The following is a 25,206-nucleotide window of genomic DNA, read 5'->3' as shown; positions in this document are numbered from 1 at the left end:
ATCATGTTTAATGTGCTGAAACGATTGCTAATGTGCCTCGGCCCCCTTAGCGCTCACATGAAAGTGTGAGGGCATTTGCTATTTCGTTTTCCAAACATCTTTTCTGCAATGCTTGTCCAATTACTCACACCAGAGAGGTTTCTGTCCAATCGCTGTCTTCACTCCAGGCTTAAATGGAATTAGCAAAGCCAGAGACCTCGTCATCATATGTTTCATTTTGTTTGCACTTTCACATTCACCACCTGCCAAGTTACATCCCATTTTGGAGAGACTTTCAAAGAACAATGGGCACACGGCGCACACAGTGTGTCCATGATACGTTTCACACCGTGCTCATCAACTACGATTCACTCTTTCGCAATACAAGGTGCGCGGGAAGTAATTACTCAGTAAAAACACATTTGTAGTCAGGGGGCAGCCACAGCGTGTTATCAGTTGAAACAGAAACACGTACGCAGACCTCTTTGAGAGATGCCAGAGCTCTTGAGAAAAATGTGTCATTTTCATGTCATTTCAACAGAGTCGACGCCAAGCTTCACATGCACACAGTCACAGACAGACACACAGTCCTGTTTTATGCCAAAGCCTTCATGTCACAAGGTGCAGCTGAACCTCTTTCCTCTGACTTCCTAGTGTGGGAGGAATCACAATGTCATTCTTGACTCGTCATTACTTTGGCACATTGCATGTTACCGGGCTAGAGGCGTTTGTGTTCAGGCATATTGACACCACAGCAACGTCAAGCCCTTTCACATCATCTTCCTGGACAATTCTGAGTTTCTCCGCCCTTTCCTCATCTGCTGGAAGAGCTTGATTCAGCGGGATGGTTGGGGCGCAAATGATCAAAATCGACTACATTCGTCCTAAAGCTCAGCAGGCGGCCGAGGAGGGAGGAGGGAGGAGGGAGGAGGGAAGAGGGAGCGGGAGGGAATGAGTCAAACGAGAGATGACAGAGGATTCAAATAGACAGAAAAAGGAAAGACTGCTGGTTTGGGTGGTGGAAGGGAAGTAAGGGTATGTCAGGCTGGGGGACTAGGGAGAGCGAGAGGAAAGCAAAGGAAGGAAGAGAGAAACGGGAGGCTGGAACTTTTCAATTACAGCACACGCAGACAACAAAGACCCAGATTTCAAGAGACTATAACAGTCTGCAGCCCGGAGGGAAAAGCTCATTTAGCCTCCTTCATTCCTCTATATCCTTTCTCCACACAAATTGCTAGTTGGAAAATTTAATGCGTTCCTTTTGTTGCACAAGCAAACGCAGGCTTCTCTATTATTACAGATGTCCCGAATACCAAGATCAGCATACCTGGGGAGGCAGATCCTCCTGTTGGCGCATTATAAGAATAAAACTTCCCCCTGCTTTAAATTTCAAAGTGTTTCAGTTGATTGAGACGGTCAGCAGGACCGACGGTGACTACAGCTATTTAGGCTTTGAAGATGTTATCGAACTGACTGTCTTAATTTGAGCTACAAAAAGAAAAGAAATAACGTCCCCTGGCATTCTGAGGGGCGCTTGCCAAATAAAATTAAAGCAAAAGGGAATCAATGGAAGCAGGCTATTGATTCAACCCCATCAGGGATGACAGACACTCTCCTCACAGCCCATTTAACACAGGGAGGCCTTTGTCAATCAGGTTTTCAGTGTGAACGACAAGCATAATGACAAGATGACTTAAAAGAGCAAGACAAAGGACTCTCCTGGCAAACATAAAGTAATTGCCCGAACGTCAAACAAATTCTGGCTCTAGAATTTAGCTTTTTTCACTGTTGTAATCCCCGAAGAGCAGATACAGGAGCCTAATTAGAGATTAATCTGATGTACCTGTCGACCTCCTTCCCCAAACACGCAGAGCTTTGTCCCTGCTACCTAACCCACCATCATTTGAAGGCTTGACGCATGAACATTTCCTCTAATGGCATTCAGCTTTCACATGACTGAAAGATTTGTCGACTCTATACGTCAAGTATGTTCTGATGTTGCTGCAAGGGAGGCAGGTGGGGGAAAAGTAATCCACATCAGCATCTGTTCCTACACCTGCCTCGTGTGAATGTGAATTCATGCTCAAATGTTTTGAGGGTTCAAAGTTTATTATTTGCAAGTTACAGATCAAATGTTTCTTTTGCGTAATTATGGTTGTCGGAGTCCTTTTACACGGGGGAAACCGTTTTATGCAAATGAGGTGGCAAAAATGAAGACGCACTCATGAACTTGAATCCCATCACCCAAGAAACCTGTTCCTTGATAATGGCCTGTAATTATTCTCGCTGGTGAAACCAGCAATGTGCCTGTCCCCATGTAGGTTGATGTGAGCCATTTAGTCGTGCAAGCTGCAGGCTCTGGAGCTGTGGCACAGGACAATAAAACAGGGGGGGGGGGGGACAACACTGGCAGATAATTAGTCTATTATCAAGCTTCTTTAAACACTTTTAATGTGCCATGATTTCAGAGAGAGGAACATGCTGTGAAAGCAAATAATGAGGATGAATTATGTGAATGCATCATCATCATCATCATCATCCTGCTGTCCTCAAAACTTGAATATACGCAGACTGTATATTTCGCCCTCATTACGATGCACTTGCTCGCCCTCTTGCTTTCTCACTCGTAAAAAAAAAAAAAAAAAAAAAAACGGGAAGAAAAAGCTCTCTGTGTGGAAGCAGGCGCTCATTCATGCAGCTCACTCTGCGGAGGAGGGGAATAGCAGCTCATACGCAACGTTTAGCGTGCATTTAGATGAATTACAGCAACTTAAAGGATCACTATAAGTGCATCGATTCCGCTCAGAATGGAGACGTCTACCTTTTGCATTCAGCCTCTGGAAATATCAGTGACCGCGCGGACATCCCCAAAATGAACTCCTCTGTGTTCGTGCCTCCGCTGCTGCAACTTCTCACCGAGGAGCGGGTGATTCGCGGATGCGGGAGGATCGCCTCCCGAAATAAAGTTCGAGCGAGAGCAGGAATCAAGTTGGAGTAGCGCTTGAAAGAAAGGACTCATCACGAACTAATGAATGTGTCCGGATCGCTGAACCGGAGAGGTTTTATTCGCAGCTCTCGCAAGATAAGAGTTCACTTCTTCTTGAGAGCGCATCACTTGATCCCTATTGCAAAATCAGGTACGTGTAGGCTTTCAGTATAATAAAACACTTGATCATGCACTAACTCTCAAATACTCGGTTTTAAATAAGGACATGTCCAAATTCTGTCCAAAAAAATCAGCTGGACGCACTACTTTTTCATCCCTAAAATGAAACTGTCTGCCCTCTTCCCAGTCCGGAGAGGATGAGGTGTCGCTGGGTGAAGCATGAGCTGTCAGAGAATCAGTCATAAGCGGCTGTCTCTGCTATGGGTGAGGGCGGCTCTCGGCCTCTGGCTCTGCTGTTGCTGGACCTCCGGGGCCGGTGGTGCCGCGTCCGCCGCCGGACAAGACGCCGGCACCCCCGGCTCCCTGGGCTGGCTGCTGTCGGATAAAGGGCCCTTCCACCAGGCCCTGGAGTTCACGGAGGCTGCGGAGAGGTACCTACAGGGCTTCAGCACCAGATACAAGATCTACAGGTGAGATGATGGAGAGAGCTCTGTAAGGTGCATGTGTTTAGTATGTTTCAGGTTTGGGCTGTGAGTGTTTGCAGGATTTCACCACACATCCCATTGGATAATTTCACCAATGAGCACTCTGAGCCAGAGAGGAACTAATCAGGAAAAGCAGCTGCTGAGAGTGTTTGGAATGAAAACATGCCGCACTCTCTGGATTGCACTTGCAGGTACCACACCTGCACCAAATTAGTTGCAAGCTGATGAGCAAATCTGAAGAACTACTGTAGTGGTGTAAAGTGTGCCCTTTGCTTCCGCCTTGAAGTATTCACACTGAAAGCTAATCAGCCATGTGAATGGCAGTCATTTATTCCTTTCTTGGGTTTTTTGCTTCAGGGTTTGACATTTGACTACAGCAGTTAATCCCCTGACTATGTGTGGACACTTATAGTCTTTCAGTGACTTCCTGCAGTGTCCCAGAGCTGCACTTCACTGCTGCTGCCTTTGTCTAACATTCCTCACAAGCATTCATAAAACGATAATACCTCTTGCTTTGTTAGAACTAGATGGCCAAACATGTTGGTAAATGTGTTCACATGCAGTTATTATGCAAATGCAATGATTGGAATGAGTTATTCGTAATTAAGTAATTAGTTTGTGTTTATGATTTTGTTGAAAGTCTGTTGATATTTTGTCTGTAAAGCTACAAAATAGGGTGTATATATTTAGAGGCTTTTATCTTGCTGAGAAGAAGACATCCTCCTAAAGTCTGCTCTTGTGTTTATTGGTGCGGTTTTCATTATACTTAGTATTTAGGTGCCTTATCAATGCCTCAATGCCCACGTTTCTTTTTCTGAAAAGACACTTCATGGTCCGTATCCACCGTAGGTGCATGAATCCTCTGGTCTGTTATCTCCTCTCAGGAATCTTTTAGGCTGTGGTTTTTATCGCTTAGTGACAGCTGCATTTTTTTCAATAGACCTGCTGCACAAATGTCCCAATAGCCCCCCTGACTTGAGACTTCTTCTTTTCCAAAACGTTCATAAAAATGATTGACAAAGGAGCAGACAGCTCGGACCGTCAAAGGCAGGCCACCATCTGCTGGCTGACGTCTCACCGCTCGAGGGTCTTTTACCCTGAAGCGGTTGATCCTGCAACCCCTAAGCTGCCGGCTCACATTTCTAACCCAAGGGCTGTTTTAAGGATTAGGGATTAAGGATTTAGAGAAAGAATCCAAAATGAGGCCCAACTTTTGTTAAAAAAAAACTCCAGTAACAAGGTGATAACTGACAGGAGAGTCTATTTGAAGCAGTTTCTAGTTAATTTGCCTGCTTTGGACTATAATGTCTTGTAGAGGTGAAAAGAATAAATTGTGGAAACACAAAAGGCATTTATTCTTAGAAATGTGTAAGACTTATTTTCTATTCCCCACAAAGTTGCAGATGTTCAGTATTATTATATGTGCTCTTAAATAGCCTGGAGGCTAAACTGCTATATTGCCCCTCTGACCTCTGTAATAACTGAACCAGAACAGCTGTCAATCATGCAGCAGTATTTAAGCTGCTGATTTGCTCCTCGCTGCCTCTTTTAGAGTGTTTCCCCTCCAAGGACTTGCTTTCATCACTATTGATTGCTTACAGTACATACAGTAAGCATCCATTTAGATCGCTGAGTACGTTCCTACAGCAAACACCCCTCAGTTGCCCGTATGTGCATGCTGATGGAATAGCTTTAGGCTAAAGCCTGGGCTGGAACCACAACGCCCATCTGTCCACCAGGGACGGACTCTCAGCCTGTCCCCTCGTTATGATGATTGGCTGTAATGACACACTCCACACTGTCCCGGTTCCCCAATTATTTCGCTGCCGATCATTTTTCTTGTGGCAGTGATTTGATTGCCTCCCAGAAGGAGAGGGAGGTACACAGAGCAGCAGGCATTATGCTATGGAGGGAGGGAGAAACAGAGAGAGAGTAGCAGCCGTGTCTCCCAGACGGTTTGTGTATAGCTAGCGTTCATCGAGACTTGTGACCAAAAGGCAGCAGATAACAAATGATGGCAGCTGATAATGTGGGACTCTATTTAGGGTTTACGTCTTTCCCATTGCTGTGGGAAATGCAGCGCTGCATGTCAATAAGTTCTGTTTTATCCGTGCAGTTGTTATTTAAAGCTGTGACAAGCTTGTTCAGACAACAGTGACAGATAACGATTCCCAACCAACATGGAAATATTGTGGAGTAGCTCAGATAATTTGAAAAAGATAACATTCCCATTTACTAAATAACCTAGTTATGACAGGCGGGACTGCACAGGACATGTGTCCGTACAACCTGAGGAAGTTTCAACAACTGGACACCAATAGTCTTATTTGAATATAGCAGGTCTTTAAAAAAACAGTTTGACATTTTGGAAAATGTGCTCATTCGCTTTCCAGTTCAAATTAATACCATTATCATATCAGTGTGCTAAATATTCAGCATCAATCTTAACTTAACCAGCAGCTCTAAAGCTCATAAATTAACAGGTTGTGTGTGGTTTCTTTAATCCATAAAAAAAGAAGCAAATGCTAAGCTAACAAGCTAAGCGGCTTCTAGCAGTAGCTTCATATTTATCGTACAGACATGAGTGTCTGGATCAATCTACACATGTAACTCTCTGCAAGAAAGCAAATAAGTGTTTTTCCAAAATTCTCTTTAAGGTAATTCCTCTGAAAATCAACAACTGATTATAACTCAACACAACAGTTTTATTTCCCAACATTGTTTTTTCAAAGCCTCTCTATAAAAATAGTGGAATACTGCATCCTGGTAGAAAAGTACTGTTATGAGCCTAAAGAAGGTTTTAACTGAATAATGTAAAACCCCCTCCAGGTAGCTATAAAACCCCCAACTTTTCTGACAAAGTAACAGGGACGTGACCTCAGTGTTCTCAACAGCAGCTACAGCCATGGCTACAATTAAGAATCAAAACTAGTTATCAAATGGAAAGGTAAAAGTGATGGAGAAATGGTTGATATGTCGAGCTTCTGCTCCAAGTGGTAGTAGTATGAAGGCAAACTTGGAGCCAGTGATATAGAAAAAACATCAAGCCTAAACATCAACAATCCACTTTTACATTGTATCAATCATGGGGTTAAATAGCTTTCCATTCAAATTGCCCCAATAAACTCTATGTGACTGCCAGGGGAAAAAGTGCAAGTAAAAATATGACAATGGATAAATAATCAACCACAACCATATTAACCTAAAGCCAACACACACAAAAAATACAAGCAGGTAGTTAAAAGTAGTTTTCTGATACATTAGAGGAATATTATCAGAGCTTCCAAGAGGAAGCATCACATGAAGTATGTGTGTGCGGTCAGTACTGTACAGTACTATATATAGTCTCTCAGAATATGTAACACACATTCACCGAAGCCTTTTTTTTTCCTACACAGCTTGTTAAACAGCCGCCTGAGGCCTAATACACCACTAAAGGCCAAAAGAAAGTGAGCAAATGTCTCTGTGCATTTGTGTGTGTGTGTGTGTGTGTGTGTGTGTGTGTGTGTGTGTGTGTGTGTGTGTGTGTGTGTGTGTGTGTGTTGTTGTTGTGTCTCCAGGGAGTTTGGTCGATGGAAGGTCAACAGCCTGGCGGTGGAGAAGAGGAATGGTTTAGGTGGCAGTGGTGGCCTGGCTCTGCCCCTCGACCCCGACTTCACGCACACCATCCGCCAGCTGGGGAGGCGGCCAACCCTCCAGACGATTACAGAGAGTCTAATCAAGAAATATGGCACTCACCTCCTCCTCTCTGCCACTCTGGGAGGTACAGTGGAGTACGCGGAGCTTCAAAGCAAGACTGAGTCACACAGCTTCAAATGTGATTTTGTTTTCTCAGCACATGGGGCACCGATTTTAACGTCTGCTGCTTTCTACACAACAAAGCATGTAATAATTGTTCTGGATCAGTGTCTTTTGGCTCACAAAAAAATCGAATCGCTATGGTTTAGTGTACAAGAAAATAATTTGGAGAAGGCAGTGACAGGCAGATTCAATATTTTAGTTTGGCTGTCAAAATAGGATGTTTCCCTAAATGGAGATTCAACACTTTAGTACAACACTATCATTTGTATGAAATTGGCTTATCTTTTCTTTCTCTAATAAATCACTATAAGTAATGATACTTTATCAATAGAAAGTTGGGTTTGAAAGGTTTCTGCTGTAAAAAAAAGAAAAAAAAGCCAGATTTGAAGGAGCTATCCAAATGCAAATTTAGTTGAAGACAGCTACTGGCAAACCTTGAAAACTAAGATTATTTTGATGTTCGGTGCGCTTTTTTCTTATTCCCATTAATACAGTAACTGGCTAAACATCCGTACAGGAAACATCCGGCTTGGATGGCAGTATCCCAGAATTGAAGACAAAACAATTCTTTATAGTTTAAACATTTCATACCAGAATTAAAAAATCTTTCAGGCAGAAATCCATCTTAAAAAAGACAAAGATACAATCGCCTCCACTGACAGTGGACTCAGCAGATCGCAATACAACACAGGAACGTTTAACAACAGACTAAAACTCTTACGTTTCCCCTGGAACAGCTCCTGATACAAGACAGTCAAACTTTCACTGACGTAGCTGATGTTGTAGATGGTAAAACTCTACTGCAAGCAAAACAGTCAATTCATGTTTTGGGGGGTTTAATATTTAACTTGGACGGACCGCTGTTCCTATCAGATTTACACTGATAAACAATGTCATCCTGCCAGTAGAGGCATTGGATCAGAATGGCTTTTCATGCGACTATTTTCAGATTTGTCGCTGTTATGATGAAGGTTTGATTTGGTTTTTGCTCCAAAACTACTCGGTGTTGGATAGAAAACAGTGGTGGTCATGATTTAAAAAAGACAAAAACAATGTTGAAACAAACAGCACTGTCCTGTCCACTGTGCAAAAGTCAACGATGTACTTACTTTTAACCATGACCATGATTCTTCCATGCACGCAATTTTGGTGACTTAAATTTGAATTCTTGTGGTCAAACTGGGATCATTAGTAAGATGATTAAGGCTCTTCCCTGGCACAAGTTTTGCTCATAAAAAAAAAAATCCCAGAAATCTTTGGCTGATTGACAGCTTTTTGCAACAAAATGTCTGGAAGTGGCTATTACTATTTACATATTACTTTATATCCTCCTCCTCAATACAGTACAGAGCATCGCAAGAACAAATGCACCTTATATGGAGTGATGCTCTGGAAGTGTGGCGAGGGACTATTAATACCTGTATCGACAAAATGGACTGGAAATGCTGTAAGAGTTATAAAAGGATTTAATCCTGCTTGGGTTTGCTAAAGTGTTCCCGGTGTTCACACTGGGTGCTCTTTTACTCATTCAAACTGCACTCAACATTCTTATAAATAAGAGCCGAGCCATTGGCTGTGTTTTCCTGGTAACTCTGGTAACCAGCCCTTTAGACAAAATAATTGGGTTTATTAATGTTTGCTATATAGGTCAGTGTGGACACAGCGTGCTATTGATTTTACCTGCAATGAAATATAATAACTCACAGCTGAATGTAGCAATTTCATAGAATTTCTCTGGGGCACAGACACTGAAAGATATATTGAGAAATGTGGGGAAAGCAACTATTGCAATAGAAACACGGTAGATGAGGCAGTTTGAGTAAAAATGTCAAAAACAACATCATTTATCACAAAGAGTCCTGGGACCAGATGCATCATGCTCAAACTGTGTTCTCACAAAGACACAAATGTGCATATGCATTCCTTTCATCTGATTTATAAAGCCTGATTCTTTTTTATAGATGTCAATTGTTGTGGAATTGGGCACATAGGCCTCATTTCCAGTCCCACAGTTGGCCATAACTGGATGTGGAAACGCCCTAAAACATCTATTTGTCTATCGATAGTGCCCGCTCCACCACTCATTAGACCCGTCAATGAGAAGGATGGCAAAGAAGCCGTGCAGTTTCACCAATTGTGACACATCGGTGAAGTTCTCCAACAGCTGTCATTACAGCTACGGTATAGCTATTTGTAGTGCCCATCCTAATTCAACACATGGACCTGTAAACCACCTCAATCATCATTATTAAACGTCAGATAGATGATCAATGATTGATTTATAGAGCTCTTATTGAAACAGACTTCACAAAGAGCTTCACAATTCAGGATACAATTGAAAGATCATTACCAAATAATGACTGAAATGTAAATAAAAATAATGACAAAGTTCATCAATAATACAATCAGTGAAACAACCTCAACTGCGTATTGTTTAGACATCTGGTCCCTGCATTTCAAAAACACGGTTGGTGTGAAAAGACGTATCGCCGTCTGCTGTGGTAGTTTGGTTTTCCTGGCTTCTTATTATACGCATGTAAAAATTGTAATTGTTAGAGATTTTTCAATGTATTGAATGTACTTGTCTCCCAGAGAAGACCTGAGATCTGTTGTATTTCTAATGTCATTTTTAATACTGTAATTAAGATAATTAGAACAATTAGGGTAAGTTGACTAATGATCTTGGATAAGCTCTCTGTTCCTGCGGAGTTTAACAGATGCAGAGACCTTGTCTGTACTTTTTCCACCAATCATCCAAACTATCAGTTCCACCACAGCACTTAATCACGACTGCGCTTTTCTATCGGATCTGAAAAGATACTAATGAAAGGTGATTAGCGCTGCTCTGTCAGAGCTAATGAAGCTCTCCTTCCCTCTGCCTGACTATCACCAGGGGAGGAGTCTTTGACAATATTTGTGGACAAAAGGAAGCTCAGCCAGGAGTCTTCGCCTGTGGGCGCCGATGGCAGCCGTGGCACCAACAGGGACTCAAACACTACGGGGACGGTGACCCTGGAGGCCCTCCACCAGCTGGCTGCCTCCTACTTCACCAACAGAGAGAGCACCCTGCGCAGGCTGCACCACATACAGATTGCATCCACCGCCATACGGGTATGTGGAAGTCAAGGAAAACTCGCAAAAATAATGTTTGTAGATGAAACACTGTGCATGCAGTCACTGCCTACAGGCAGCTGTGTAACTTCCCCGGCTTGGCGTTTGTTAGCCGCCGGCATTTCCACATGGGAACAGCAAGATATAAAGCATCGAGGTGGACTGGCTTGGTTTTGGGTTCTAAATATGTTTGAATGCATTATTCCGTCGTCAGGGGAGCAAGGTCATCTCAGTCGATCAATAAACAAACACATTCACAAAGCACACATTTGAATTATAATGATATTAACATTAACTGTTACATACTGTAAGTATTTTTGCAACAAAGCATTACCTGCTAAAATGTTGCTTTTTGTCTGACCTTCGGTGGTTTGACTTCGTATCTTGCTAAAGAGATGTAAAGTGTACTCCAGGGTGCGTCCGATACTCTTTCAAAGTGTCAAAGGAACTCATTATGCAGACCGATCCCCGAAGAATGTTATATTTTGTATGTGTCAAGAATGAATGTCTGTCTGTCGGTTGGTCGTGGCCACTAATGATAACACAGCTGAGTGCATCTACGACGCCCAGCTTCTACCTTGCGCCCAGAGACACAGTTCGGGGCATAACAGTTTGCACACTGTTATTGTTTTGGACGGTGTGGTTGGCTCGGGGCTAGCAGCTAACGAAACTAACGATGCACACTCTGCTGTACCTCGCTACCACTCAGCTGCTGCTATACGGCCAGGCAGCTTGGAGAGTTTACCTTTCATGATGGCACGACTGTATAAAGTGCAATATACAATTACTTCGGGCCCATTACTTTTACGCCGTCGCTTGTTTTTGAGTTTGAAAAGTCTGTTTGACGACGCTTCACAGCGCTCGATGTATTCATTCAATCACACAGTACAGCAGTGGTTGCTGCAGAATGACTTGGCAGTGATCTGCACTCTACTGAGTGCACTTTTCTAGTCTTATTATTGGATCTGTATAGTTGATGCATTGACATGGTAATTGGTTGAGGTGGAGTTCATTTAAAAAGCTTTTCTATTCGTGTTGGTAGTTTCAGCTGAAAGAAGGATTTATATTTTACAAACAGATCATATGGATTGTGTGTAAAATCTTAATATGAAAAGTAACTAGTAACTTGGTATGTGTTGAAATTGGTTAATTGTGCATTCCTCCGATGTATGTTTTTTAATATTTCTATCTATTTCATCTCCTTGGTAAAGTGTCATTTGTTTTCTGAAAAGCGCTTCCTAAATAAAATGTATTTTTATTATTATTATTATTAAAATGAATGTAATCAAGCTAACATTTCTCTCAGACAGAGGAAAAAAGATAAAGCAGCCAAACCGAAAATACTTAGGTTAAGTACAAGTACCTCAAAATTGTATTTAAGTGCAGTACTTCGCAGCTTTCCACCACTAACTGAGATTCGGTCACAAAATGTGTGTAGAGCAGTTTAAGGTCATGACACTTTGCAGATAACGTGCACCAACAAACTTTAATTCCCACTTAGGGAATTTACTTCCATAACTTTTTTTAATCAGGTAGGATTAAGAACAAATGCTTATTTACAGAATTGCCCTGACTCCAGCAAATTCACCTGTTGTAGCTGCAGGGCTGCAGCAAATCTATCTCTCCTGTTTTTCGCTCCTTGGCGTGCAGTTTATCGTCACATAAACGTGTGCCGAAGGAACTGGGGAGGTTTGATTTGCATTAGACTCTGATGAAGGAATTAAAAAAAAAATGTTTGTAAGATGGTCAAACGTGTCTGTGCTAATCACCCATTACAGACTAATTGACTGTTTAAGGCAGTGGAAAACAATGTAAAAAAAAAATACAAGGTCTCACAGCCTCCCCGGTATGAGGCTTTAAAGAGGAGAGAACAGCAGCAGCAGTGCGTCCTGTACTATAAAAGACCAATCATCCATTTTATCATCTGAAGTGGCCATTAGAGTGTACCATTAATCAGCCTGAGGGGCAAACATAGATGCTAAAGTGAGTAGCCACTGATGAAGACAAGCTGCACCCCCCTCCCCCCCCAAACTGAGAACATGTTCCTACAGTTATGCATCAGCTTGATGGATTAGAAATATCATTCCATTAATTTCCAGCCAGGCTTACTTCCATTCATTTGCCACTTTGCAGTGTGTGTGGAGTTCAGGCAGATTGAAGATCATTTCCAGAGAAAGAGAGCGAGAGAGGGTGATGAATTCCACATTTTATGAGGGATGTAAAGCAGCACCTGCGATACATGGTCATTCATTAAAATTACACACGGTGTTGAGGGCTCAGGCAGAAATAGGACAGATCCTGAGCATAAACTTATGCTAATACGCAGTAAGTTATGTGTTTTTGTGTTTCAGTGTGTCGGAATTTTGAAGTTCAACATCAAGATTAATTACCGTTAGAAATAAGGAGAAAAGTGAATCAGTCTAAAGTTTTTCAGTCAGAGGGAAGTTGATTTCTTCTCTCAGATCAGAGCAAATGATTCCGTCATAGAAAGCTTTCTAATTGAAGACCTTTTCAATTTTACTTCAGTGACTCATTGCAACCAAAATTCATTTTAGGCTTGAAATGCCTTTGATGGTATTTTTTGTGTTCTTTTGGCTTTCTTTATTTGGAAATACACAAGTAAGATGAGTCAATACTCACAGGTCCTTTTAAAAGTGACTAATGACTGTCCCCACACTGAATAAACAAAGAAGAATGGGGGAGTGAAATGACAAAAAAAAAACTAAACAATCACACTACAAAAGATTCACAACCTCAAAAATGTCTTGCAGGTGACAGAAACCAGAACTGGGCCACTCGGATGCAGCAACTATGACAATCTGGACACAGTCAGCTCCGTACTGGTTCACAGTCCAGAAAACAAGGTTCAGCTACAAGGTAAAATCTGAACATGTTTTGGTATTAACCTCGAGCAGCCATGACGAATTTGACTTGTCGCGGATGTAGCGTGACTTTGCTTTGAAGCCGGATAACATCACAGGGTCGAGGTGGATGGACAATGTCAAGCGTGTAACTTTGACGCAAGCAGCCACTGTTTGTTTCTGGTTTCTATACCAACAGCAAAAGTTGTTTCCTTCTAGCAGTCATGTCTATGAATAATCTTTTCAAGCATCATTTGTAACAGTTTTTGAAAGGCACTGACAAACAATGTCATTCTGCCAATAGGGACATTAGATCAGAGTTACTTTTTGTGACTATTTTCTGATCCGTCACCGTTATGATCAAGGTTTAGTTTGGTTTGGTTTGGTTTGGTTTGGTTTGGTTTAGGTTCTGAAACCTCTTAGTAAAGTAGAAAACAGTGGTGGTCATGATTTAAAAAATGAAACAATGTTTGAGTGTTTGTAGGAAACAGGAAACACACAGCACTCTCCTGTGTCCAAGTCAACACACCTTTTATTCAACCCAAGGTCAACGTTGTTTTTTTTCAGTATGAATCATTCTTTTCATATGAATCATTTCTGTGAGCGTACATATGTAACAGTAAAGGCACTGACAACAAGACGCCATAGATCGGAAAGCGCTCGTGTCACTTTGGAAAGCAAGTTAGTTTGGAGAACTCGTGCACCTTTCATAATGTCACACCATCTGGCAATGGCTTATATATTCATTCTTTTGGTCAAACTGGGAAGATTTGGATGAAGAAGACATCAGCAGTAGCTTTATATTTCCCGACCAGATATGAACGTGATATTGATCATCTAATCTAACTCTCAGCAAGAAAGTGAATAGGTGCATTTCCCAGAAATTCTAACTATTGCTTCACGGATACATATGGCTTTATTCTAGATTTTTGTTACTGTCTACAAATCCCAGCCAACAGCCAAAACCAACAATGCGCTATTCTTTTTCTCAGTTCAATCCAATTTCCTGAACCTGAGGCATTCAGCTCCAAGCCCATTGTTTACTGCTTAAGGCATACATTTATAAAAGCGGGTCACAAATATACGTTTCTTTTTTCTTCTTATTTTTACAAAATGGAAATAATTTTCTAAAGCAGCTGGGCACTGTGGTTGCTAGTAAACAGAACTCAAACAGGAACAAATAGTGTGTTTGTATCAGACTATTTTATGTCGAGGACTATTACATGCATTAGTGCATTAGTGAGTATTTCTGGCAGCACAACAGGAGTGTGCGTGGGATTCAAAATAAACTACAGTGTGTGTGTGTGTGTGTGTGTGTGTGTGTGTGTGTGTGTGTGTGTGTGTGTGTGTGTGTGTGTGTGTGTGTGTGTGTGTGTGTGTGTGTGTGTGTGTGTGTTTACACTAAATTTTACCCAGTGCAACGATGATGTTTCAAATAACCTAAAGACTAAGTGCACTTAAACTTGTTTTTTAAGATATACACTCAATTATATGACTGGACTAAGATGAAACACATCATTGATGCTGTTAATATTTACATTTCTTACCAAATCAATAAAAAAAAAAATCTGCATTTCGTTGTTAAAAATGGCTCAAAATGTCATCTACTGTTTGAAATCAGCCTGAATATTGCAAGGCCAATTCTGAGAAACACTCTACTGTTTGGGACTAATCATGAAATGAAAGAATGTCAACGCCCTTTAATCAGAGTCTCATTTATGGTCTGATAAACAGTAAATCCATCACATTTAGTGCCCTATCTTTATTTTCCAAGCTACAGTAGCTGTCATGTTTGTCAACGCTGCATCAAGTCTTTTGTCATACGAAAGTGGGTGTGGTTTCATCTCACAGCCGCTCACTTTTTAGCATTTTTCTAAATGATGCAGTGGGTGAACTTATGCTCAGACCTGGGGTGAAGTTACACTTTACAGATCAATGGAGGTCTATGGCAGGGGTTGAGGTACCTCAGGCTTTGGCTACACAGACAATGCTTGTTAGTAGGATCAAATACTATTGGGTTTAGTTCTTTTCCTAGACTATAGATAAGATATAGACTATCAGCAACTTTGTCTAATTTCATTGTCTATCTGCCCTTGTTTGAATGAGTTTCATTTTTATTATTTGGAAAAAACAATTATCTCTAGTAAGAAAAGTGCTGTGTAAATAAAATTATTATTTTCATTATTATAACAATTTGACATAATTTATTTCCATGTACCTTCCACAGGGCTGCAGGTCATCCTACCAGGCTACTTGCAGAGCCGCTTCATTCAGGCGGCTCTCAACTACGTCGGCTGTAAATCTGAGGGCCACTTTGTGTGCCAGAGCAGCGACTGCTGGTGTGAGTGCGGCGTGGACTTCCCTCTGTGTAACTGTCCTCTCTCCGACCTCGAAACTCTGGAAAGCAACCTAATGCGCATCAGAGACACCTGGAGGCTGACAAACCAGGAGTTTAAAGAATCCGGTAAGTCGGGGAATTTAATTCACTATGACGCACCAAAACAGGACTTGAAAATGTCGGCTTGAATGGCGCGTTCAAAAGACTCACGGGTGGAACCTGGGCTTTTGAAACTCTCAGAATGCTGTACTTTGGGATACAGGTCATTTTTTTTCACTACATTTAAAATAAAAGCTAACATGAACAAAAACACATGTCTTGTTGTTGTTCTAAATGCATTCTTGGCTGTCAAACACTGCCAGCTGCTGAATCAAGAGACCTGCCACTCAATGTGTCAAATCAAATGATGCTTCCGGTCCTCTTTAGGTGCTCAGGGCTGCAGTGTGTGAAAATACACAGATCTTTCAAAAAGCCCTGTTCTCAAAGTGCTGTGAAGAATCACATAAAAAAAGGTGTAATGACATTTAAGAATTGTTTGCTTGATGAAGAGATTAATACCTCTCTCATACCTACTGTAAATATCAAACACATGAAATCCTGTTTGTTTAATCTGTACGAAGTGTGAAAATAGCTTCAAACAAACCCACCCTTATGTTGTTTAAACACAGCGAGATATAGCGTGCTCATTAGTGAGCTTTAGAGGTGCTGCCTGTTTCCAGTCTTTATGCTAAGCTATTCTAAACACCTGGTAGCTGTAGCTTCATATTTACCGTGTAGATATAAGCGTGGTATCAATCTTTTTATCTTACTCTCAGGAAGATGTTTTCGAAAATGTCAAATACTTTTCGTAAAGTCAGTCACTTAAAGCTCTCACAATGAAAAAAGACAAATCCAAATAAAAAGGTAACTAACATATAGAAAGTGTACAAAACAAATTAAGGTTGTGAAATCATGATGCCAAATAAGTTGTACTACCCCTCTAATCTGCTGAATTAACTGCTGCAGTTAGAGCACCACTGACCTTATCGTCATGGCCGGTGAACGTAAACACTGTGGAGCTCTGTCGTTGATTGTGTGACATTGATTGAAAGGCCTCCTGAATCAGAGCACGCTGACTGTATTTTCCTGATTTACGGCTCCTGTAGTAATTTTCCTGAGCTCTGTGCACATGAAAAAGCGTCTACACACACAAATGAACCGACTGTTACACACAGCCTGGCCGGCAATCAAACACCTACTGAAAAAAAATGTATTATTGCACTAATTTCTAGACGGTGCTATAATTACTATAAACACACCCAACCAGAAGACTAGCAGCAAGTAGCAATTTACCTGGAACTCTGATAGATTGTTTCGTGGCACAAATCAAGAGAAAGGACCTGCTGATAGAGGCCAAGTTTATACGCCGATACTATTATTGATGTTTGAGGAATGTGACAGAAAGTTTCCTCCTGCATCAGAAAATGCCAAGGAACTTTTCAGACTCACGTCATTTTTGTGTAATGTTTGACACCATGTGTGATTTAAGTTACAGTAGCGACCCACCCTACTTTCACATTGTTGAAGGCAAAAGCTGCAATTTTGCTTTCGGTGTCACTCATTTCTAATTAGAGACTCGTTGCTTTGAAGGTGTACAGTGCTCTATGCTGGCAATAGTTGGTGAACATGTATCCTCTCGCTGAAACGAGATATGAAAGGAGTTTGTTGTCTGACATGCTCGTGAAATCAGCATTCCCTTCCTCTGAAGAAAATCTAAATAACAAAACATGCTTTCTTGGCATGTTGCAGCTGTTCTTGCTCCTCTTGAGCTGTTTGCTTTTCTGGGACAAACAATGAGAAGGAGACAGTTTGGGTTTTTTTCAGGGATAGTGTTACCCTGCGGCTCGCAGCCACAGGCAGAGTTTATTTATTCATGTTCTTTCTTTCCTACCAGAGGAGTTCCAAAGCTTTGTTGAGAAACTGCCAACCCATTACGCTGTAAACACATCTGTCGTGGAGCACATGTGGAGGGCGGATGCCAGCGTGCTCCAGCGCTACAGGCAGCTGGAGACCAGTGGCAACCAGCTTTTCGCTAAAGCTCGCCGCACCGTTAACAAGCTCTTCAGCCTCAGCAAGAGATGCCGGAAAAAGCCGAGAATAGTCCTACAAAGGACGAGGTAAGAGGCAAGACGAGAACAAGAGAGGGGGCCTATTTATACCGCTGCCCGTTAACCCAAGGTGCTCCCCAAAACTTATAATTATGAAAATGATTTATGCGCTAGGCGCTTGGAGAAAGCAGCAGAGCAGGACGGTACTTATTAGAAGGCACTTGAGGAACAGTAGTTGTGGAGTGATGTGAAAAGTGCTGACAGAGCTGCTTCTCTGTTCCACCGGGGGGAGAGACAAAACAAACGGGATCATGTTTGGACAAACAGACAAGTCTTCGCTGTTTGAGGTTTGAACTGCATTACAATCAATACAGCATTTTAAAATGTCTCATATAATAATCCATTTGTTTTAATGGAATCACATCCTAGAATTTAAGCTGCTGTGGCCAGTAATACATGACGACTTTGGTTATATTTATCACTGTATTGTTTTTACTATAACAGCTGCTGTTTCAGCAGCAGTCCCACCTGGATAATCTATTTCTGCAGCCTGTCGGAGACCAATGTGGTCATAACTTCACTCGGATTTATTCCTCTCTCATGCACACTCTATGTTTATAGCAATTTCTGGCAGGGAAATTAACTAAATGACACAATCCATCAGCTCACTTGTCAAATGCAGGCAATGCCTCCTCAGTCCACAGTCCAATTACACATCTTTATCACAACCCTTCTACTTGTAAAAAAAGAATACAATAGTGGTTTAGAGTCGCTGGGTAAGTCTGTTCTTTGTGTCCATTTGAAACTGAATATTTGTGTGTTTTATTATTTATTTGCTTTTTCACATTGTAATTGTATTTTAATAGCATAGTCATTGGGCTGTATCTGCTGTAAAAGTAGTATGAACGTGAGACTAAAAAGCCACAAAACAAAATGTATTCGTATGTGCGTGTGTTAGTATGTTGCATCATCACCACCCATCTGCAACACAGCAGGGGAATTCAATCAATTTAAATATTCATTTTCATCAGATTCTGCTTCTGGAACTCCAGCTGAGTTTGGCTAAAATTGTTTTTGCTGCACAATTCCTTCATCCCATTATCACAAAAAAACATGAAAAAGACTCAAAGTAACAAAATATGAATGAGATGTTCTGTGTTTAACCCAACTGTTGTCTCTTCTTCAGGCCTCTGCACTTCTGGTTGAGCTACGCCCTCTCCATTTTATACTGCAGTGAGAACAATCAGGTTGGTGTTTATAGTGACGAGAACCGCAGCTGCTCCTGCCCCTACAACCATCCGCCCTGCCAGAGCCTCATTCCCTGCTCTGTGGACGACGGTGACCGCTGCGCCTCCTGCTCCACGGAGAACAGGACACGATGCTCCAGCTGTAACCTTGGCTTCACCCTCACCCAGGGAGCCTGCCGGCCCGCCGTGCCCGACCCTACGGACCCCTACCTGGGCTTGGAGAGTGACCGAGACCTGCAGGATCTGGAGCTGCGCTACTTGCTCCAGCGGCGTGACCCCCGCATCGCTCTGCACGGTGTGTTTGTGAGCAATGACGTGCGCGTTAACACTTGGTTTGACCCGTCCTGGAGGAAAAGGATGCTGCTCACCCTCAAGAGCAACCGGGTGAAGTCCAACCGCATTCATATGCTCCTCGGACTTGCCGTCCAGTTTTGCCTCACCAGAAACAGCACTCTGGAGCCGGCGTTATCTCTATTCGTGAATCCCTTCGGGGGCAGCCATTCAGAGAGCTGGACCATGCCTATAGGTCAGCACGGATACCCTGACTGGGAGCAAACCAAGCTGGATATCCCTTTGGACTGCTATAATTGGACTTTAACTCTCGGAAACAGATGGAAGAGTTTTTTTGAGACGGTTCATTTCTACCTGAGGAGTCGTATCAAGGACCCTGTGGGAGTGACAGGAGGCAACAAGAACATGACGGTGTACTATGAGCCTCTGGAGGCGACAGAGCCGTCGAACAACATCGGCTACATGAAAGTGAACAGCATGCAACTGTTCGGATACAGCGTGCATTTCGACCCCGAGGCTATCCAGGACCTGATTCTGCAGATAGACTACCCGTACACTCAGGGATCACAGGACTCGGCCCTGCTGCAGCTGGTGGAGCTGCGCTACAGGGTTAACCGCCTCTCTCCTCCCGGGGCCCCACGCGTGGATCTGTTCGCCTGTCTGCTCCGCCACAGACTCAAACTGTCCAGTGCAGACGTGACCAGGATACTCACTGCCCTGCAAGCTTTCAGTGCCAGACAACCAAACTACGAGGAGTACGAGGCGAATAAACTGTGTAGTTAGTTAATGGCTATTGATGTTTTGTACTATTTCCTTGCCATGGACAGACCTGTATCCTTTGCCCTCTGGATCCATTTGTGTCAATTGTGTGATATGTTGTTCAAGGATGTGTCGTACATACACTTATGTGCAATTAAATGTGATGTTTTTATAATTTCAGTGTAGTTTTATGGAATAAAACCCCCTGAAAACGTTTCAATATAATAGGAAACATTTGTGACTTAATAAGCAACAATTAGAGACTTAAAGTTTGGGAAACAAAACACCCAGAGGCACCATTTATTATTAGTTATTATTAGTTATTATTTTATACTCAGTGTGGGTGTGATCAGATTTAAATGACTGACCAGATGGGCAAACAACTTGACAACTGTCATCATGCTTTGATTTAAAATTTGCTAAACCCTGATCATGATCGATGCAATGAAATGCGTGACAACACCTTCTCCAAACTTGTGAGAACTATGACATGAAATAACCAAAACTGCCCACTGCTCATAGTAAGAGGCTGAATGAGAAAATAACCTACTATTATCATTTTACAATTTAAATAGTTTTGCACATTAAGCTAGAACGCATCACGATATCCTGATAGCCTTATCTCACTGGAGAGTCGTAGTGGTGTGTGTGTGTGTGTTGCGTTGTTTTTGCCCATCTGGAGCCTCAGAACACAAGGTCTCCATTCTCCATTGAGGGAATAGCCTCGGCACAGATTACTAAGTACATAGTGAGAGAAGGGAGGGTCGGAGCAGCCTGCCTCTGTTCCTCCGCCGTCCCCGTCCGCCATTCTCACTTACTGTGATAGATGAGCTGGAGCGCCTCAGAGACAAGTCCAACATCAAACAACAGCACGCTATGGTATCGGTGACGAGGATAGTACTCTCGCCCAGCACCGGAGCGAGTCGGACACTCAAAAGAGTGACGCAGACCAAAAGAGAAATCAGATTTAATCCCCCAAGGGGCGTCGTCGGCGGAGCCACAGGCTCGCAGCACGGTGCGGCTTTGATCAGACTATAGCATCTAAAGAGCTCGTAGCGAAGACGTATCGAGATTCACCTGACATGTTTCTCCTGAGATTAAAGTCAAACAGAATTTGCTGTGATGCGATCGTTCAGAACGAATGTGAAAAGGTGGATGAGGCAGTTTTGATTGTGAGATGAGGTGCCGAGCACACTACTACCAGCACCCCTGCTGTCATCCAGATTGACTGTACACTGTGTGATGCATTATGCTGCAGCGGTACAGTAACAGATCAGTTTAATCCGTTTATGTGGCACTGAGTGGAGTGGCCAAGTGGATTGGCAAAGTAAGACATCACCTTTATGACAAGCATCTCCCACAGGCTGCTTTTGAGCTTAAACATTGATTTTACAATTTTAGGACACAGCGGGGCTGTCCCCAGGCTGTAACACAAGTCTTTTACTTAGCTATCAGATATCACAAGAGCATAGTGTTGGCAAGTTATCATGTTAGACTGACCTTATAAAATTCCTCTTTACAATCCTTTTTCTCTCATGCGCTTATTTTAAAAGTAATTTTACTTTATAGCAGTTGATGCACTGGAAGTAGTTGCTGTAGTAATATTTAACATGCCAAAATCTACCAACCTGTACTGTGTGTTTTAATTGACCGCAGGGGACAGTCTGCGTGTGAGAAAGATATTGAATCTGGATCACGTCCCAGCAAAGGGTTAAACAGTGAGCATCTGGTGTGGTTTTAAAAACAATTTTTACAAGTAAATATTCTGCACCTGGGTGGGAGAATGTGGTGCAGGTCAATTGGAAGCAGTCCAGTGTTCCTCTGGGCTGAGACACGGGGTAGAGAATGAAAGAGCGTGTTGTCATGAGCAGCTCTGGTTTAGAAGTTAGAAGTTCTAGTCTGACAAGGTTTTTTGATAAAGAATCGTCCTAGACTTAATGGCTTGAACACTTTGACAGAGGTTGTCTTTTTCACTTTAATTGATTTGGATAAAAATGAAAACTACATTAGCGTATTCCAATAGAAGGTGTTTATACAGAAAAAAGTAACGTTAAACTAAAGTTTTAGAGTCACTCAAGGATCACCATTAATTACGCCCCAAAAGCATCTGAACAAACATTTTGAGAGCTTCACTATAGCCTTGAGGATTATGTGTACAGAGACAAAACAAAGGATCCAGAACAAACGTTTCCACCATTAAAGCAATAGCTCAACATTTTGGGAAAGTAGTCTGAATCATTTTCTTGCCAATAGTTACGTGACAAAATGTAGACCACTCTCATGTCTGTTCGCTAAATAAGTAGCTACAACTACGAGACGATTAGCTTTGTGTAGAACAAAGATGAAACTAACGTGTTAGCATTTCAGTTATTACCGATAGAATGTAACAGGTTAAATAGTGATCTTTGCAGTTGCTGGTAGATTTTGTTACATTTGGACACAGTCAGGCTTTCCTGTTTCCAGTCTTTGTGAATAACTAAGCTAACAGGCTACTAGCATTAGCTTTATATTAAGCAAACAGATCTTCTTATCTAACACTATACTCCTTTCAAGCTGAGATTGATATTTCAAGATTTATGTCATCAATATGTCTAAAATGGATGTACATCACATGGGGATTTGATTTGCTAATAACGAAATAGCTTAATTTAATATATTTTTCAAAATAAACGGTATAAATATCTCATATTTATATAGTGCTTGCTTGTCTTATCTGCCCACTGAGGCCTGCTGCATGACCGTCATATTTCACCACTTTCTTTTCAAACAAATGTCACAAATGGACAGCATTCAGTTTTGAATATCCTCTTCGTGAAGTCAGGAAATTATTAATAACGTACCCAGGGAACTATTCCTAAAAAGGAGCAGTGACGAGACAACAAACAACTAACAAGAGTTGATTTTTCAACAACGGACAGATTGTGAACTTGCTGTAGCAACTGGAAACTAATGAGAAAATCCTTAGGTTAAATTACGAATAGATTTGATTGGAACAATACGGGTCTTGCTCTGTTTATTTTGTCACTAATAGCGGTGTAATGGCCCGCTTCTGGTGTTTACCAGGAGCATACTGTTTGTGCTCATGCAGGAGCTGACTTGATCTCTCCACTGCACAGGCCTGGATGCTGCAACACATCTGGGATGTTAGTTCTGCAGATTTAGTTCATCACGCTGATGCTGTGATTTGGTTTTGCTTACAGTTGCTTAGCTTACCCTTGGGTAAGTCTCTCTATTTGATACCTCAGAATACTTTTGATGTGCTTGACCTCAACGCTTTCGAGGAACTTATACGCAGATACAGTGATGTGACTGCCTTCATACTCCACTTAACCTGCAGAGATTTATGCATCAAAGACGGAGTTCCTCTTGGCACAGATGAATCTGAATATAGAGTATGTTGGGATGATATGTTAAGCTATATATCAGAATATTTTTTTACAAGGTTCCTTCTTTATCAGGATTTTTTTATTTTCATTCAAGTGGAACATTTGCATATGTCCCCCTCTGCTAAAGGATTCTGGGTCAAATCTTCTCCAGTTCAAGCCAAACAAATCAAACACACTTTTATATTTAGAGGTAGAATGCTGGGATAAAGAAAAAGTATGCATACTTCGAGAGGTTTTATCCGAGGGCAGAGCAGGAGTATAATGTGCACACACACACACACATTTACTTGCACACACACAGGGCAGAGTCTGAGTGATAAGCATGAGCTTTGGCTTGGCAGGCTTGTGGGCCTCTGAGGAAACATGAGTTAGACTAATGTGTGTGTCTGTTTAACAAGCATGCTGGTGATGGGAGGCAGGGGCTCAGTGAAGGGGAAGAGTTTATGGAGAGGACAACCCCATGGGAGGTATCGGGAATAATAGCTGACGGTACGTCAGAGCAGCCCAGACAGCTTGCTTTAAAAGCCACGAGGGAGACTGTCTTTGGAAACTAACTGTAGAGCATCGCTTCTTTCTACACCTTTTTATGATGAACAGAGCACACAAAGGAGCAGGAAACAGGCTATTGATCACTGCATATATTTCACATTTGGAATTTAAATCACAAAAATAAATCTTTTTTTTTTTTTTGGCTTCTCGGCTGCTTAGAGACTGTGTTTGTTCGCTTTGTGACCTAATTGGATGTCCACAGGTGCCATCAGTCCTGGATAAGAAAACATTTTGTCTACAGAAAATGTGGATGGGCAATGGGGGCTTTTCTCTTCACTTGAAATGCTGTCCACTGAAAGCTATTAAAACCCCATTTAATTTGCATGAGGGCATGTTAATTTAGAAAATTAAGAGTGGGGCTATGTTCTGCCAGCAGTAATAGGCGGTCGAATGTAGACTGGAATAATGATAAGACATCAAATAAGGGGATGCCAATCCAGCGGTGTAATAGGACACTTGCAAATCAAACGAAATCTGACACACTGCTGTTTGAACACGGCGTCACGGCTCACGAAGATATCCAAAATAAACCTCATGATTGCCCAAGATCAGTTTGACTGATGGCTTTTCAATGCAATACCGACATTTCTACACGTACGTCACATTGTCAGTAATGCATCTGTAAAATGAGGGTATTCTCATGTCAAAAGTCGTAGTCATGTTAAGTGTTTCTCTCAGGATTTTACTTTTGACAGAGCGGCGAATCCTCTCAATCAGCACAAACTGCAGAGCATCGTTTGACACAAAAAATAGCAGAAAATAACCAAAACTGATGGAACGATGAAATCAGTCAGCAAGGCATTCAATGTCAGGGGAAACTACGATATACATTACGTTTTTAAATAGGGAACAAATCACAAAAAACATAACTGACATTACGTTCATAAATTTCTGGTTTTAGAGAATTATGAATTAGGCCATAGAGGAAACTAAAGTAATAAAAACCCGACGACAACGACTTCAATGAAATATATGAAAATGGCAACTATTCACCCCGTACATTTGCAAACAGATATATATTGGTTTGTTGTGCTACTCCAGAAGATTGTCCATTGTGCAATAAGACAAAATGAAGTTACTGATTAGATGCTTCAGAATAATTCAGACCTGCCTATTTGCTCCCCACTAGCAGCCATAATCAACACCATCATCTTATTTCATTTTGAGAGCTGTGTGCTGCACAATAAAATGTTGGGGATCGCTTCC

The 25,206-nt window shown here is 41.9% G+C and overlaps 1 protein-coding gene across 1 annotated transcript; it reads left to right on the top strand.

Moving 5' to 3' along the window:
• Positions 1-3,049: 3,049 nt before the first annotated feature.
• On the top strand, positions 3,050-20,089 carry LOC306706581 (BMP/retinoic acid-inducible neural-specific protein 3-like; the record flags this gene model as incomplete). Its single annotated transcript, XM_079173712.1, has 8 exons — positions 3,050-3,116; positions 3,273-3,555; positions 7,131-7,333; positions 10,265-10,482; positions 13,254-13,359; positions 15,571-15,807; positions 17,615-17,837; positions 18,955-20,089. Exons 2-8 carry the CDS (start codon positions 3,305-3,307, stop codon positions 20,087-20,089), a joined length of 2,373 nt encoding a protein of 790 aa, XP_079029838.1. The 5' UTR covers positions 3,050-3,116; positions 3,273-3,304.
• Between the last annotated feature and the right edge of the window lie 5,117 nt (positions 20,090-25,206).

The sequence above is a fragment of the Pholis gunnellus genome (assembly GCF_910591455.1).
Source record: "Pholis gunnellus genome assembly, chromosome: 14".
Taxonomy (NCBI): Eukaryota; Metazoa; Chordata; class Actinopteri; order Perciformes; family Pholidae; genus Pholis; species Pholis gunnellus.
The sequence above is the reverse complement of the archived record's forward strand: the minus strand, read 5'-3'. Positions and strand labels throughout refer to the sequence as shown.